The sequence below is a fragment of the Camellia sinensis genome, chromosome 2 (genome assembly GCF_055761805.1).
Source record: "Camellia sinensis isolate YWXY chromosome 2, ASM5576180v1, whole genome shotgun sequence".
Classification (NCBI taxonomy): domain Eukaryota; kingdom Viridiplantae; phylum Streptophyta; class Magnoliopsida; order Ericales; family Theaceae; genus Camellia; species Camellia sinensis.
Window position 1 is genome coordinate 42672326 of NC_138962.1, and position 15531 is coordinate 42687856.

A 15531-nucleotide genomic window follows, 5' to 3' on the forward strand; every position below is an offset into this window, starting at 1 on the left:
ATGACGACCGGTGATCACACATTTATTATTTTCTTTCTCTTTCTTATATATAGTCACCGGTGACCGACGATCACCATTGATTGGGCTTCACCGGCAACCACCAACCATCGACATCAACTCGTGACTTTATCCTCACCGACGGCAAAGAAGATGAGTAGATTTACTCAAATCTAATGAGTAGATTTAGATGAGATCCGACTAGATCTAAACAAAAAATAGTTGTCGAAATACAATATTTTTTCTATATCTATTCTTTCATTCGATTTCTCAATTTTTCTACCTTTTCTCTGTTACACAAGTCTATTTTTTTTGTTTTAATGGATAAAATTTTCAAATTTTGAACAAGTTGTTTTCGAGTATTAGTTACAGGTGATGAAACTGTAAAATTTTACAGTTTCAATTTTTTTTGGTGCTGGAATGAATTATGGTTTAAAACTGTAAAATTTTACAATTTCATAACATTCTTTAAAATTGTAAAATTTTGCAGTTTCATAACATTCTTTAGAACTATAAAATTTTGCAATTTCATAACATTCTTTAGTACTGTAAAATTTTGTAATTTCATAGCATATTTTTCAGTTTGATTAATAAGGATAAATACTTAATAGATTTTTGCTCTGAAACTATAACATTTTACAGTTTCAAAACTTGTTTTTCAGTTTGATCAATATTGAAGATTATTTATTTAAACCCTACAAAAATTAAAAAAATAGCATATGTTTTTCCCATTGTTGTTGTTTTTTGTCGTTACATTTTTCTTCTTTTAGTTTATCAATATTTAGCACATTTTACTATGTTTTTTCGCTTTAATTTCTCCATTTATTCTTCTTTTTTTTCATGCAATATTCTGGACATTCTGATGAGTCTCCAATGATGTTCTTAACGTCCAACGAATATTCTGGACATTCCGATGACTTCCATTAGTGTTCATAACAGTCCAATGAACTTCCGGCGACTTCCAGACGATCCTCCGACGACTTTCCAACGATAGTCCAACGATTTTCTGGTGATGTTGAACATTCTAGCGAGTCTCCGGTGACCGCATGACGGAAGTCCGACGGTAGTGGGATATAACAGCGTCTGTAAATTTTAAAAAAAAAATATATATATATATATATATAGGATTTTTTTAGTAACAATTAAAAATATATAGGACTAATTGGTGCAAGTATTTTGTTTTAGGATTAGATGGATTTTAAACTTTGTATATAAGACTTTTTGGTAAATTCCCAAATTTTTAATAATTTATGAACAAAAAATTCAATATATTTGATTAAATAAGTTAATACACAAATTTTTTTGTTGTGTAAATATTTAAAATATCCTAAAGGTTATAATTATGATAAAAAAAATTGGATTTTATATCAATATATTTAAGAGTTTCAAATGAGCTTGGAAAAAAGTTATAAATTATAACTTAAGAAACTCTTGTTTTGCTTGGCCAAATAAATTGAAATTTTAAAATAATTTATAATTTAAAAGTATAACCAAGCACCATTAGTTAGTTTTTTTAAAATAAATGAATTAAATAAGTTGACTTATATTATAAATTCTACTAAATTGGACACGGCAACGGGTGGGTTTTTGGGGTTTGTTGCGCAAATTATTAACTTTAAACTCAACTATTTTAATGATACGATTTCATACTTTACCTTAACTTTGACAATCTTAACTTACATATCTATATATTTTATCCTACTTTATCAATGCTTTCTTAAACTTTTTTTATTAAAATCGAGTTGGGATTGTGTCCTCGCTTGCACAAACGATGAAATGAGAAGTGAGAAATTTACTGGATGCAAATGAGGAAAACTTCAAGCAATGACACAACACAAGATTCTCAACCATTTGTTCAATTTGTTGCTCATTATGAGAGAATGGAGAAAATGTGATGATTATTCTTAAATTTAAAATCATTAAATTTAGTTAAGAAATATTGTATTAATGATTGTTGCAAAGAGTCAACCTTTGTTTCTTTAAGAAACATCATTATTAATGATTAATGTAACAAAAATAGACTATTGATTTTGAATTAATAATATGTTACAACTTTATGCATTATTAGAATAAAATTCCTCATTACAATCATAAAATATAGATGATGGAACAACATTGATTGTGTTATGTAATAAATAAAAAAAAAAATCATGTTTTATTTTAATATTTAATTTATTTAAAAAAAACAAATGTTAATCTGTGCCTTGAGGTCACTAGTTTAAATAGGTAAAAGTATTATGAAATTCATTTAAATAAATTTATCGTTCCACATGAACACTTCTTAGCAATGTCCATTTAAAAGTTGGGTAAGTTAGGACCTATTATAGTAAAATAAATTTAAGAAAAGTAAGTGATTAATTTCATTTGAATGTGTATCAAAATAAAGAACAATTAAATAATTTTTTTAAATAACTGGTATGTATTAGTACACAAATGAAGAACAATTAGGCATCGTTTGGCAATGATTTTTTTAGTTGATTTTTTGATTTTTTTGATTTTTTTAACTTGAAACTTTTTTATTTGTTTGGTTTTCTTGTTTGGCTTTTTAACTTTGGAATGGCAAATAATTTTTTGTCCTTTTGTGATTTTTAATTTTAAAATTTTTAATTTTTTTTTTTGTCCTTTTATAATTTTTTAGCCTAGAAGAAAAACTAAACCGGAGCTTAACTAGAGGAATTAAAAGGTGGCTAAAGCATAATGAGGGCCCATAAGTATTTCAAATCTTATTAAATTAAAAGAAAATCAGTAATTATAATAATTTAAATCTTATTAAATTAAAAGAAAATCAGTAATTATAATAATTTAAATTTGGAAATTCGATAGTAGTACACTTCTTTTGGACTATGAAATCAATGTATTTGGATTAGACTTACAACAGTATAAGCCTCCGTTTGGGAAGGGAGTTGGTTTTTTAATTTTTTGACTATTTTAATTTGGGTTAAAATGTTTGGTTTGGAAAGAATTTTTTGATTTTTTTGACTTTTTTTATGAGAGAATAATGTAATAATTATGAGTTGGATATGATATTTTATTTTTTGTGACTAAAATAACTTATTTTATCTTTTGTGACTAAAATAACCAAAAAAGTCTCGTTTAGCTCTTGCCAAACGGACCTTTAAGTCGTCCTAAAATGGTGGGGGATAAAGCATATGCTTATGGCATATGTCATTCTTGTTGCAAATCACCACTTAGATTCTACAAAACTAAAGTTACTTTCCTTGATTTTCTCAACCCTCAAATGCTTTAAAAATTTCTATTTGGAATTGGATTTTCCCACCACATTCTTTATGAATATTTAGGGGTTGTTTGAAGTGTCCTAAATAAGTATATTTTTTATTTTTTTAGATTAAAAAATTGAAGTTAAAAATATGAATGTTTTGGTTAACTTTTGACTTTTTATGGAAAAATATGTATTAAAAATTTGTATAAATTAATGTGTATGGAAAAATTAGTATTGGGAGTTGTGCAGCCGTAATTGTTGACTTTTGGTGAATAGTGATAACTTTTTAACTTTTTAAGTAACTTTTTGACTTTTTGACTTTTTTGAGACTTCCCAAACTTGACCTTAAAATAGATGATGACAGATGAATTGAGAATTCTGATCACTATTGATTATTGATCTACTTTTAATTTAACGAATTAGAGTAATTTTGTTTCCAATTTAGAACAATGACATTTCTCTACTTTCGAATAGTAATGTTTTAGAATAGATAAATTTGCAATTTTGACATTTTAAACCTTTGGAATTTATAGTTATGCATTTGGATTTAAATACCATTTTGCAATTGATTCTCAAATTTACAAATTTTAGTCCACATTTGAAAAATGTTAATATTTTAAAATATTAAAATTTTACTGTCCAAACATAATGAAATTTTGTCATTTATTATTTTAGTTACCAAATAAAAATAAATTTATTGGACAATTATGTCAAAGAGTGAATAATATCATGGCAATGTTAAGTGGATCCATGCAACTGGTCAGACTCACATGCAAGATTTGTATGTTAATGATAATTAAAACATAGGGTAAACTTGACTTGACTCCTTATTAATCATGTGTGATTTATCTTATAATACGTAAAAATAATTATATAATTTTTTTGTAGTTTGTAAATTAAAGTATACCGCTAAATATTCTGTTTAATTTAACAGTAAACGTGAAATATGTGACAAATATAATAAGGTTATATACTCATTTTCAAATTTTAAGAAGGTAAATCGCATATGGAGTAAATCACATGAGGTTAAAGTATATTTCGTCTTCCAAACAAATGACGAAAGTATAGAAATATTTTAGTATTTTTTATTAAATTGTTAATGGATCTAACGGTGTATTTTAGTTTACAAATCACAAAGGGATATGTGGTCATTTTTAAACGTTATAATAAACCATACATGGTCTAAATCACAGAAAGATAAAGTGAAATTTGTTCTAAAACATATAATGGGTCACAAAAAGTTACAGTTGATTTTTTTTTTTTTAATTTTTCAAAATGGACCTGTATAAAAAAAAAAAATGGATAAATAAAATGGACCTCTATTATTGATTTTAATTACGATCTTTTATTGCATTTTCAAGTATAAGTGATGCATTGTGTGTTTCTGGCATCACAAATTTATTACTAGTAGTTTGTTGTATTTTTGTAGAACATGTTAACATTTTATGTTTATTGTTGTCAATTTATATTTCAAAAAAGAAAGAAAGAAGAGAATTATAAACAAATGGGTAAATTACACTCAGCTCCCCTGAGGTTTTTGATAAATATAAGGACTTCTCTTATGATTTGAATAATTACATAAACCCCTCTTACTTTACCTGACATTCTTTAGATTCTCTCATTCTGTCAAATTGGCACAATCGACGTTACTTGCATATACTAAATAACCTTATTAGCCTTGCTTTGGAATACGAAAAGTCGATAATAACCTTTGTACTCTAAATTCCTAATTCACTATTTATTCTGATTTCGATGGAATTTGTGAGAGAAAGAAGAGAGAGAGACGAAATCTTTGAAGAAGATCGATCGGTGTAAACAAACGACAAATAAGCTTGAGATTTTGATTCGATCATCGTCACTAGTGCAAAATGTGAAAGAGATTGATGGGTGATAAGTTGGTTTTAGTGCTTTCAAGTAAGATTTCAAACCTTTTATACTTCCTCTCTGTTTATTTTCTGGAGTAAGTCCAGTTCTTTCATACTTCATCTTCGTTTGTTTTCTGGAGTAAATTCAATTCTTTCATAGTTTATCTTGTTTGTTTTCTAGAGTAACAATCATCTAGCTCATGTTTGTTTTGATTTTGAACTTTAGATTTGTAGTCCCTTTCGGATTTGTACGCCTTTATGAATAGATGAGCAGTTTAACTAGGAGATGTTGGGTGACCGGTTGTCCATGGGATGTCCTGCCGGACGTTCGACCGAACATCCGGCTGGTCAACCGGCCAAGCCAATTTTTTATTTTTTGTCTTCTCTTTGTTATGATTTTTGATTTTATGCAATTATGATTGTATTATATGAACTTTTATTTATGTTTGTTATGAAAGTTTGGATTTGGTTTTGTCAATTTACTGTGAAAAACAGTTTTCTTCTTAATTTTCTTAGAATAATGATTTAAGGATTTTTTATTATTATTATTGTTTTTGTTATGCAATTATGATTATATGAGCTTTTATTATTATTATTTTATTTTTTTTTATTTTTTTTATGTCTCTTGTTTATGAATTTTGTTACATTTGGATGAGTAATTGTTAAATGGATTGTGGACTTGATTTTTTTTTTTTTTATTTATAAAAAAAATAATTACTTACTGTGAATGTGAATGGTAGCATACCTGTGTTGTGGTTGGTCGTGAAGTTGTGTTGTGGTTGGTTGTGGAGCTCTGTCTTCTGCTTTATTTACTTTCAGTTCTATGTGTTGTGTTTGGTTCTGAAGATGAAATATTTTCTTGGGTATATATAGCTAGGTTCAAGAGCCCTGAGGACATTATTAGCATTTTTGGGATTGTCTTTGATGACTTCAGCATTTTCTGTTACTTGTGCTAACAGAAGTTATAACACGGGGGAATTTGGAGAATGTCAGATAAAGTATGGGAGGTTTACGTAATTATTCAAACCACAAAAAAAATCCCTATATTTGTTAGAAACCTTAAGGGAGGTGAATGTACTTTACTCTAAACAAATATGTGTTTTTATTTTTAAAAAATTGTAAATAATTTACAAGTTTTGGAGAATTTTATTATACACTCTCTCCATATCATATACATTTTTAGTTATGACATTATTTTAAATTTTTTGTTATGAATTTTTTATATTTGGTTATGACTTTTTATTTTTTATTTCTTTAGTTAGGACTCATAAAGTATAAAATTATATAATTTTGTTATGTTATTATAAGGTGCATATATATACCTTTATCTTTTTCACAAATTTTAGTTAGGCCTTATTTGTTATAATTTAAAAAAGTCAAAAAGTTATTATCCTATTTAAGTCACATGATCTTATTTAAATCACATTACATCTCTATCACATCACTTCAAACTCAACCCAAACTCAACCCATATTCAACCCATATTTAATAAAAAATAAAAAAAATATACTTATTTAAATCATCTCAAAAAAGCCCTAAATCATTCGTTTCATCACCATCGCCAATTCTTACACTTGACAATCATCCATCGCTAAAAAGTATCTTCAACGAATTGGCAATCAAATTTTTTTTCCCCTATCAACCGTCACATTTGGACATCACTTCTTGCAACTAGCAACTATCATTGGCCATTAGCAACCACCTTCGGCTAATATTTTTAACCATGAATGAACATTTTTATAGGTAAGTTATCGATAGGTCTTAATAATTAGAGTTAATTTTTATCAAATTTTATTAAAAATAAGTCTTGATAAAATTATATTTAAAAATATTTTTTTATGATAATTTTTTACATACGTCACTAAAAATTAACAATTAATAATTTTTTTGTCATAATTTTTATAAATTATCACTAAAATTTATAATTAATGATATTTTTTTATGACAAATTTTTTTATAAGACCCATTAAATAATAAATCCACTTATTAGGACTTACACGCAAACTCTCATTTTTATCTGTTATTTTTTTACTGTCACTTAGGGGTGTGCATAATACTGCCGAAACCGCTGAAACCGTCAAAACCGCACCGAACCGCACCACCAAGGCAAATTCGTTATTATTTGCTAATCGAACCGCCGGTTTTTTGTAAGAAAAATGGCAAATTCTAGTGACACATTTATTAATCCGCCGGTTTCTATTTTTCTTCCAAACTGCACCGACCCGCACCGATATTAAATCATGTTTTATAAGATTTTAAATTTTTTTTTTTACTTAAGTTTGCTTGTTGTTTTAAACCTTAGAATATAGTATTACATTACTGCTCGAGGGGAATTCAAGATGTCAGTAATCCAAAATACAGTTGGATTTCAATTCACTTTTCAATCTTTTTTTTTTTCTGGCCATGTTGCAAGCTTGCATCAGCTCACTTTTCAATCTAAATACTTTTCAACAGTAAACATTTTCAATATATTGTAAACCCTTAATGATATTTGATCATTGTAGCTTCCACAGATGCTTGTAATGAACTGATGGCACAGTCGTTGACATTATCGTGTTATTGCTACACTCGCTGCATCAGAAGAAAGCTTCGCAAGATGCTTAACATCACGGTATCTCTCGTCTATTTTTTACTCTTTGATTTAAGTTTTGTAATTTGAATTATATTTTTTATAAACCGCCAATCCGCCCAAACCGCCAAGGCAAATCCGTCATTATTTGCCAACCGAACCGTCGATTTTTGATAAAAAAAAATGACAAATTCTAGTGACACTTTTATCAATCCGCCACCCGCCATATGGTTTCTATTTTTCTCTCAAACCGCACCGACCCGCACCGCGCACACCCCTACGGTCACTTATTTCATTTTTTAAAAATACGTGGTTAGCAATTTAGCATCATATTTATTTTCTTTGTTTTTACGGGAAAAAATAAAAAATAAAAAAACAAACAAACAAACAAGCAAACCAAAAAAAAAAAAAAAAACACAAAAAACATGTTTGCATTCAAAAAAAACAAAAACATAAAACATAAAACATGTTCAATATTGTTCTCAACAAATAGTTTTTTTTTTTTTGGGAAAAAAAAATGAAAATTTTCACTTTATTTCAATTCCCTAGATTTTTTCTTCATTCATTTTTTCTTCAAATCAAAATGGCATGAGTCTAATACTTTTCTTCCTTCAAATGCACGAAGTAACTGGAATTTGAATGAACCCTAAATCGATTCATACAAATCCAATGGAATTTACATCTGATTTTGTATCAGCAAATTGAAGGATTGGATTGGAGGGTTGATCAGCAGTGTTCTGCATACTGCGCTGCACCACGATATCGCCGAACGCATCTTCTTCTTCGAACTCATCTATGGTCTCTGATTTCCCAACAAACGTAGTAAAAGACAAAAAAACATTCTTTGGTATATTCCTCTGCTACATCTCATCCATGGATAATATGCGTTTTAGTTTCTTTGCATTTTCCTTTTTGCTTTATTTCCACTTTTCCCCCGTGATTTCTTGCAAACTTACACATTTTCCCTTGCCCAATACCCATGTTCTTTTCATTAGGCACAACAGTCTGTTTGGGTTTGGCGAGAAAACTAAAGAAATGAAGAGAGAAAAAGGGTCTCATCACTAGTTGTTGTTGGATGATTGAGAAGGTGAGAAATAGAGAGAAATGTTGAGAAAAAAGAACTCTCTCTTGAAACATATGTTTTGTTTCTCCCAAAAATCACCAAAATTGGTGAGATTTGGTGGGAAGCAAAGTTGGTTATATAATTGGAAAAAAAAAAAAAACAAGAAAAATTAACCCTTATATTGTCCATTTAAATACAGAACATTGAATATAAAATGATTCATGTGTCATCTTTTATTTGTTGTTCACCTAAATACTGTGATAAGAAACCGCAATGATTTCATGAGAAGTCATATTTCTGGTCGTTTCTGTGCACCTAGTTTGTTGAAAGGACTGTAAGGCCTACATTAGTGCTAATATTTTATTTAAAAAAAATAAAAATGGGGACAAATCTATATAATTTAGAAAAATTCTTAACTAATATTACTATAATAAAGGGTTTCCGAAACTTTGGGGTGCTTGCGCCGGCTGCCTCCTTGGGGTCAGTCCATTTCAGGTAGAGCTTATTGGTTGGAAGTTGGAACCTTGTTGGTAAGTACCTTAATCGCAATGAATTTCAAATTTTGACCCAAGTTTTTACCTTAATTGCAATGATTATGGAATTGATGATATCATTGTATGCTTTCAAGGCCTACAAACATTTAACACCATTATCTTCTGCACTAGTAACATATTTTAAATGTGATCATTTGAGCACAATACTGATGGTATTTGATCCAATTATGTAAAGCTATGTTATATGACTTGTTTGAATAGATGGAAGGGAATTAGGGGAAAGTAAGTACTGCAGAAGGAGGAAGTGTAACACTAAGTTAGATTTTGTGTTACTTGGTATTTTCTATTATGTGAAGCATAAAATTCTATAAACTCAAATATTTGAAAATCTATGATTGCCCTTAAAAGTCGAAATTGTAGCTATCAGCTACAGGGCTGCATAGGATAGAGGTAGTAAACCACTGCATGGAGATTCACAGACAGCAGTATGGCAGGGTGGGAATATACGAGCATAATTCGTATAAACCAATTCATGGATAAAAATAATAATAATAAAAAAAAAAAAGCTGAAGAAGAAGAAGAAGAGGGAAATACATGGAATAGCATGAAATTATAGGGTAACTATGCAAAAACAACTTATTTCAACTTCAAACAACAAGATTTTACACACTATGCTAGTTGTTCATTCAAACACCCTCAAGCATATTCCATTTTGAAACCATTCAAGTATATCAATCACCAAGCCTTTCCAATTTTATCTCCGGTGAACATCAGAAATGTCAGACCTCCTTTTACAAATAGTCATTGATAAATTAGCATCTCCTCTCCTAGAAAAACTTAATGATCTCTGCAGCCTTAAGGAGAACACGGGAAAATTACGGCAGTCTCTACCACTGGTTCTAGCTTTTCTTGAAGATGCAGAAAAGCGGCAAGAAACAGAAAAAGCCATTGAAGTTTGGCTGTTAGAGCTTAAAAATGTAACATACGAGTCTGAGGACTTGTTGGATGAGCTTACAGCAGAGATCATGCTGTGTGAGAATCACAGCAGGATCAGTGATAAGGTGCGTAACTTGCTGCCTTTTGAACCATCAAGACATCTTTTTGACCTTGCAAAAGAGCTTCGCAATAAGCTTAAAGAATTACGTAAGATAGTCAAGCGGGGATTTAGCTTGAATTTCAAAGAAGGGGCAGTTTTTAAGTGGTCTGAGACTCTTGGAAGAAGGACAGAGACAGGCTCTTTTGTAAAAGAATCAGATATTTATGGACGAGAAGATGATAGAAAGAAGATAATGGAGCTTCTGTTACCTACCGGCAAAGCAAAAACTTTAGAAGACGTCTCAGTCATTCCAATTGTTGGTATCGGAGGCCTTGGTAAAACAACATTAGCTCGACTTGTATACAATGATGAGAAGGTGATCCAATGTTTTGATTTGAAAATATGGGTTTACGTGTCTCAAGATTTTGATGTAAGAAAGCTCATTATAGCAATCATAAATTCTATAACTAGAAGAAACTGTGAGTTTTCAGAGATTGATTTACTTCAATCTCAACTACAAGAGTCATTGTGTGGGAGGAGATTTTTACTCGTGCTGGACGATGTATGGAATGAAGATAAAAAAGAGTGGGATAAACTGGGTGATATACTGAAAAGTGGGGTGAAAGGAAGCAAAATAATTGTAACTACACGTAGTACAGAAGTTGCTTCAATTATGGGCACTACTAATTCCACATACCATCTCAAGGGTTTGCTCGAGGATGATTGCTGGGCTTTGTTCAAGAAACAAGTTTTTGGTTATGGTGAAGAAGAGAAGTATCCTAACCTGCTGGCAATTGGCAAAAAGATCATCAAGAAATGTGGAGGTGTGGCATTAGCAGCAACAACTTTAGGAAGTCAGTTGCGCTCCAAACGAGAGGAGAAAGATTGGTTGTTGGTGCAAGAGAGCGAGTTTTGGAACCTTAAGCAATGCCAAAGCGACATTTTACCAGCTCTAAGGTTGAGTTACATTCATTTGCCACTACATCTCAAGCGATGCTTTGCATTCTGTTCACTTTTTCCTAAAAATTATGAATTCAAGAAGGAGAAGCTGATTTATATATGGATGGCTGAAGGCTTAATTCAACCCCTAGAAGGAAATAGACCATTGGAGGACATAGCGGATGAATATTTCAATGATTTACTGTGTTCTTCTTTCTTTCAAGAAGTTGAGAAATGTGAAGATGGCAACATAACATCGTACAAAATGCATGATCTCATTCATGACCTTGCTCGAAGTATTGGAGGGAATGAATTTGTGATACTAGGGGATGGTTTGGATCCAAGTAATCTTGCACGAACTCGTCATTCATCAGTAGTTGGCAATTTTGACTCTTTTCCGCTTGACTTGATTAAGGTAAAACATCTAAGAACTCTCCTTTGCTATCTTGGAGGTAACTCTGAAGAGTTGCCTTCTTTTCTTCCTGCCAGTTTTATCTACTTGCGTGTGTTCGATTTAAGTGGATGTGGCATTAAAAATTTGCCTGAATCAATCAGTGTTTTGATGTGTTTGAGGTATCTAGACCTGTCAAACACTCCAATCCAAACACTCCCTCATACCATCTGCAACCTCTATAATTTGCAGACACTGAACCTTTCGGGTTGTAGTAACCTTGAAGAGTTGCCTCTTGGAATGGGGAGTTTAACTAGCCTAAGGCATCTTATTATAACAGGGTGTGAAGGATTGACCCGCATGCCTGCTGGGATTGGAAAGTTGGTTCATCTTCAAACTTTGCCCATATATATTGTGGGCAAGGGGAGAGGGGAAAGCATTGCGGAACTCAACTCTCTAAACCTAAGAGGTGAGCTGAGCATAAAATGCTTGGAGAATGTTACAGATGCGAAAGAAGCACAGAAGGCAAATTTGAGAGAGAAGAAACACCTTAACATATTGCGATTAATATGGGGAGATAATAATGACCAGGGCCACAACCTGAAAGCTGCAAAAGGAAGCACTTTGCAGGGGCTGAAATATGGAAAAAATAATGGTTCACCAGGATCGTCACGTAGTAATAGTTTTTGGGATTCTGGGATAGAAGTGAAAGATATTCTTGAATGCCTCGAACCACATCCAAATCTTAGAAAGCTTTTCATTAAGGGGTATTCGGGAATCAAATTCCCCGGTTGGGTTCTTCCAAATCTTGTTCAGGTTGTGTTGATCAACTTTAGAAGATGTGAAAACTTGCCTACTCTTGGGCAGCTTCCTTTCCTCAAGACCATCTGTTTGCAAGGAATGGATGGTGTTGTATGCATTGCAGAAGAGTTTTACGGTTCGGACTCCCAAACGCTGTTCCCATCTCTCAAAGAACTAAAGCTCAGAGATTTTCCAAACTTGGAACAATGGTCCAGCATTGATGACAGGGAAGCATTTCCTTGCCTGGGCAAGTTAATTGTAGATGGATGTCCCAACCTAAGAAAGATGCCGGTTTTTCCATCTCTTCAACGTTTGGAACTCCGGAATTGCCACCCAAAAATAATGAATTCCATCAAAGATGTGACCTCACTTTCCATCCTTGTAATTGATTCCTTCCAGAATCTATTGCACCTACCTGGAGAATTGCTGGAAAACAATACGTGTCTCAGATCTTTTGAGGTCCGGAAATGCCAAAATCTTCGTTCGCTGCCTTCTGAACTAGGTAGCCTCACTGCTCTCAAGTCTTTGATAATTAGCCACTGTGAGAACCTAGCCCATTTGTCTCCTAGTTTACAAAACCTTAAAGCTTTGGAGTTCTTGGAGATCAATGACTGCCATGGTATGAAAACTTTGCGAGAGGATGTAATTGGGGGTTTGAGCTCTCTTCGGACTTTGGTCATTGAGAACTGTAATAACCTGATTTCTTTATCAAATGGACTGCGTTTTCTCACAGCTCTTGAGCGCTTGTCCATTATGTCTTGCCCAAAACTGGCTTTTCTCCCAAATGGGTTGCAAAATCTGTCCACACTTCAGAGCTTGAGCATTTTATCATGTCCTGAGTTGTTTTCTCTGCCAGTGGAGCTACAACATGTCACGACATTGCAAAGTCTGGTAATTCACAGTTGTCCTGGTCTAACAATTTTGCCAGACTGGGTTGGGAATTTTTCTTCGCTTAGATCATTGTCAATTTCAAATTGCCATTATCTGACATCTTTACCAGCTGGACTACAGCACCTCAGTAAACTTCAGCACTTATCAATTCAAGATTGTCCTCTTCTAGAACGACTGTGCAAGCAGAAGAAGGGTAAGAATTGGAGGAACATAGCCCACATACCTCACATCTATGTTGGGTCTCTGAAGCTCGGGAAATAGCTCACAGAAAGCAGCTTTCCAGGTTGAAGTCAGAAACTTCCCTAATCTGTTATTCTTGGTATGCAATTTCTCTCTTATGTTTTGTTATGTTATGCACATTTCACTATTTTTTTAATTAATTTATTTTCTATTCTATATGAAACCATCAAGACTCATATTGAATTTAAACAGTTTTTATCGAAAATTCTATGAAGGGATCTACTAATTATTGAATTCCGGAATTATGTTCTTACAGGCAATACTTGTGGGTTTTAGCTGTTTTGTCATGATTTGGAGTTGAATATAACATCAAATCTAATCTCATTATATAAAAGTTTAGCATAGTCCAAATTACCAAAATTATGGTAATTAGGATGGACTTAACTTGTTGAGATCTCAAATGACTTTTTAAAAGGTGTGGTTTGGGGCTTGGCTTTTTAGTGCCTTAGCTTTTTGACTTATTTTATGAGGTGAAAAATGGTTAATGTGTTTGGGAATGACTTTTTTAGTTGTATGGAAAAATGTGAATGACTGAAGTGTATGACTTGTTTTTTTTAGTAACTTTTTGACTTTTTAATGGCATTTTGGCTTTTTTAGACAAAAAACCAGCTTAGGGGTTTGGAAAGTTGGTTTTTTGGCTAAAAAAAGGCCATAAAGCAAAAAATGATTGGGATGCTTTAAACAGTTGTTCCATTATTGTGCAGGCCTGAAATTCCGTTTACTAGAGCATTTACATAAGAGTCTAATATTAGGTACTTCATACAAAATACAAAAGAATAACCTTGGCATTAGCAAAAATTTGTTTATCTTTCCTGATAAACCCTTCTGACATATAGAACTTGTTTTTGGCAGTCCTAGCTCCTGGGTTTGGTTTGGTACTGCATGTGCCTATTGTCGGAGAATTTTCACCGCGAGGAATCTTCCATGAACGTTTTTGTCCAAGATGAAGAGGTATGCAATGCATGGAAGGGGTTTTTTGTCACTCAGAGATTTCAGCTTGTTTGAGCGCATAGTCGGTGCAGCCTTATTCTTTTTAATGTGTAGTATTTATTGCTTAAGTTACAATATTAATGGTATATCTGTAAAATTTTGGCTTGATTAGATAACTGGATGTTTGGTATTGTTCTTGAGGTTGGGCACTACCAGAACTCTTTGATATATGCAAACATGGATTCATCATTCATGTGGTCTTGAGAACTTCATGTACTCTTTTATTTTATGGAGCTTAATTTTACTACATTGTTAGTCATCCTTCATTCTGTTTAGGGATGGCAATTTGAAACCGGCCTGACGGGGATCCCCGACCCCGACTCCGATTTTAGCGGTTTTTCCCCGAAAAATACCCCCGACGGGGAGGGGACGGTATTTGAAAATCAATCCCTGATCTGTTCGGGGCCGGGGACGGTGATCAGTGTTCAAGCCCCGGCCCGGCCCGACCCCGGCCCCGATCCCCGATCCCGATCCCCGCCCCGGTTCCCCGACATGAAATTACTAATATACCCCCGTTTATATATATAATATATGTGTATTGTGTTAGGGCTTGGCACACTCATTCACACAAACTGTTTCTCTCCTCTCTCTCTCTCGCATACACAGTGCCTCTCCTTCGCTTCTCTCTACTCTCTCTCACTCTCGCAGATACACAGTGCCTCCTCAGTGCCTCCATCACTGTCTGCGATGCCTCCGCGATGCTTCTCTCTACTCTCGTACCTCTCCACCGTCACAGATCGCAGCCACCGTCGCAATCGTAGTCACCACTCTCTCTTTCTCAGATCTGTGTTGATCTCACAGATACACAGATCTCAGATCTCATATCTGGGTTGATCTCCGTCATCGCCGCCGATCTTCGCCGAGCTCCTCCGTATCTGGGTTGGATCTAGGGTTTACATATATGTATATTATATATATATGACTATATAGATCTGTTTATACAAATATATCTGATTATATATATATATATCTGAATGAGTATATAGATCTGTTTTTTTTTCTAAATTTATAAACAGATCTGATGATGTTCATTGT

The 15531-nt window shown here is 32.7% G+C and overlaps 1 protein-coding gene across 4 annotated transcripts; it reads left to right on the forward strand.

The window, feature by feature from the left end:
* The first annotated feature begins 8141 nt into the window (after nt 1-8141).
* On the forward strand, nt 8142-15276 carry LOC114284598 (disease resistance protein RGA2). Of its 4 annotated transcripts, XM_028227541.2 has the most exons (4): nt 8142-13585; nt 14211-14258; nt 14359-14457; nt 15145-15276. In XM_028227541.2, exon 1 carries the CDS (start codon nt 9985-9987, stop codon nt 13525-13527), a length of 3543 nt encoding a protein of 1180 aa, XP_028083342.2. In that variant the 5' UTR covers nt 8142-9984; the 3' UTR covers nt 13528-13585; nt 14211-14258; nt 14359-14457; nt 15145-15276. The 4 variants fall into 4 exon arrangements, with proteins under 4 accessions (XP_028083342.2, XP_028083344.2, XP_028083341.2 ...); XM_028227543.2 differs by lacking the exon at nt 14211-14258; XM_028227540.2 differs by lacking the exon at nt 15145-15276 and having other exon boundaries at nt 14359-14687.
* Nucleotides 15277-15531: the final 255 nt, after the last annotated feature.

Excerpts from the sequence above, each read along its gene's own strand:
- LOC114284598 (XM_028227541.2), top strand. The coding sequence starts at position 9,985 with ATGTCAGACCTCCTTTTACAAATAGTCATTGATAAATTAGCATCTCCT.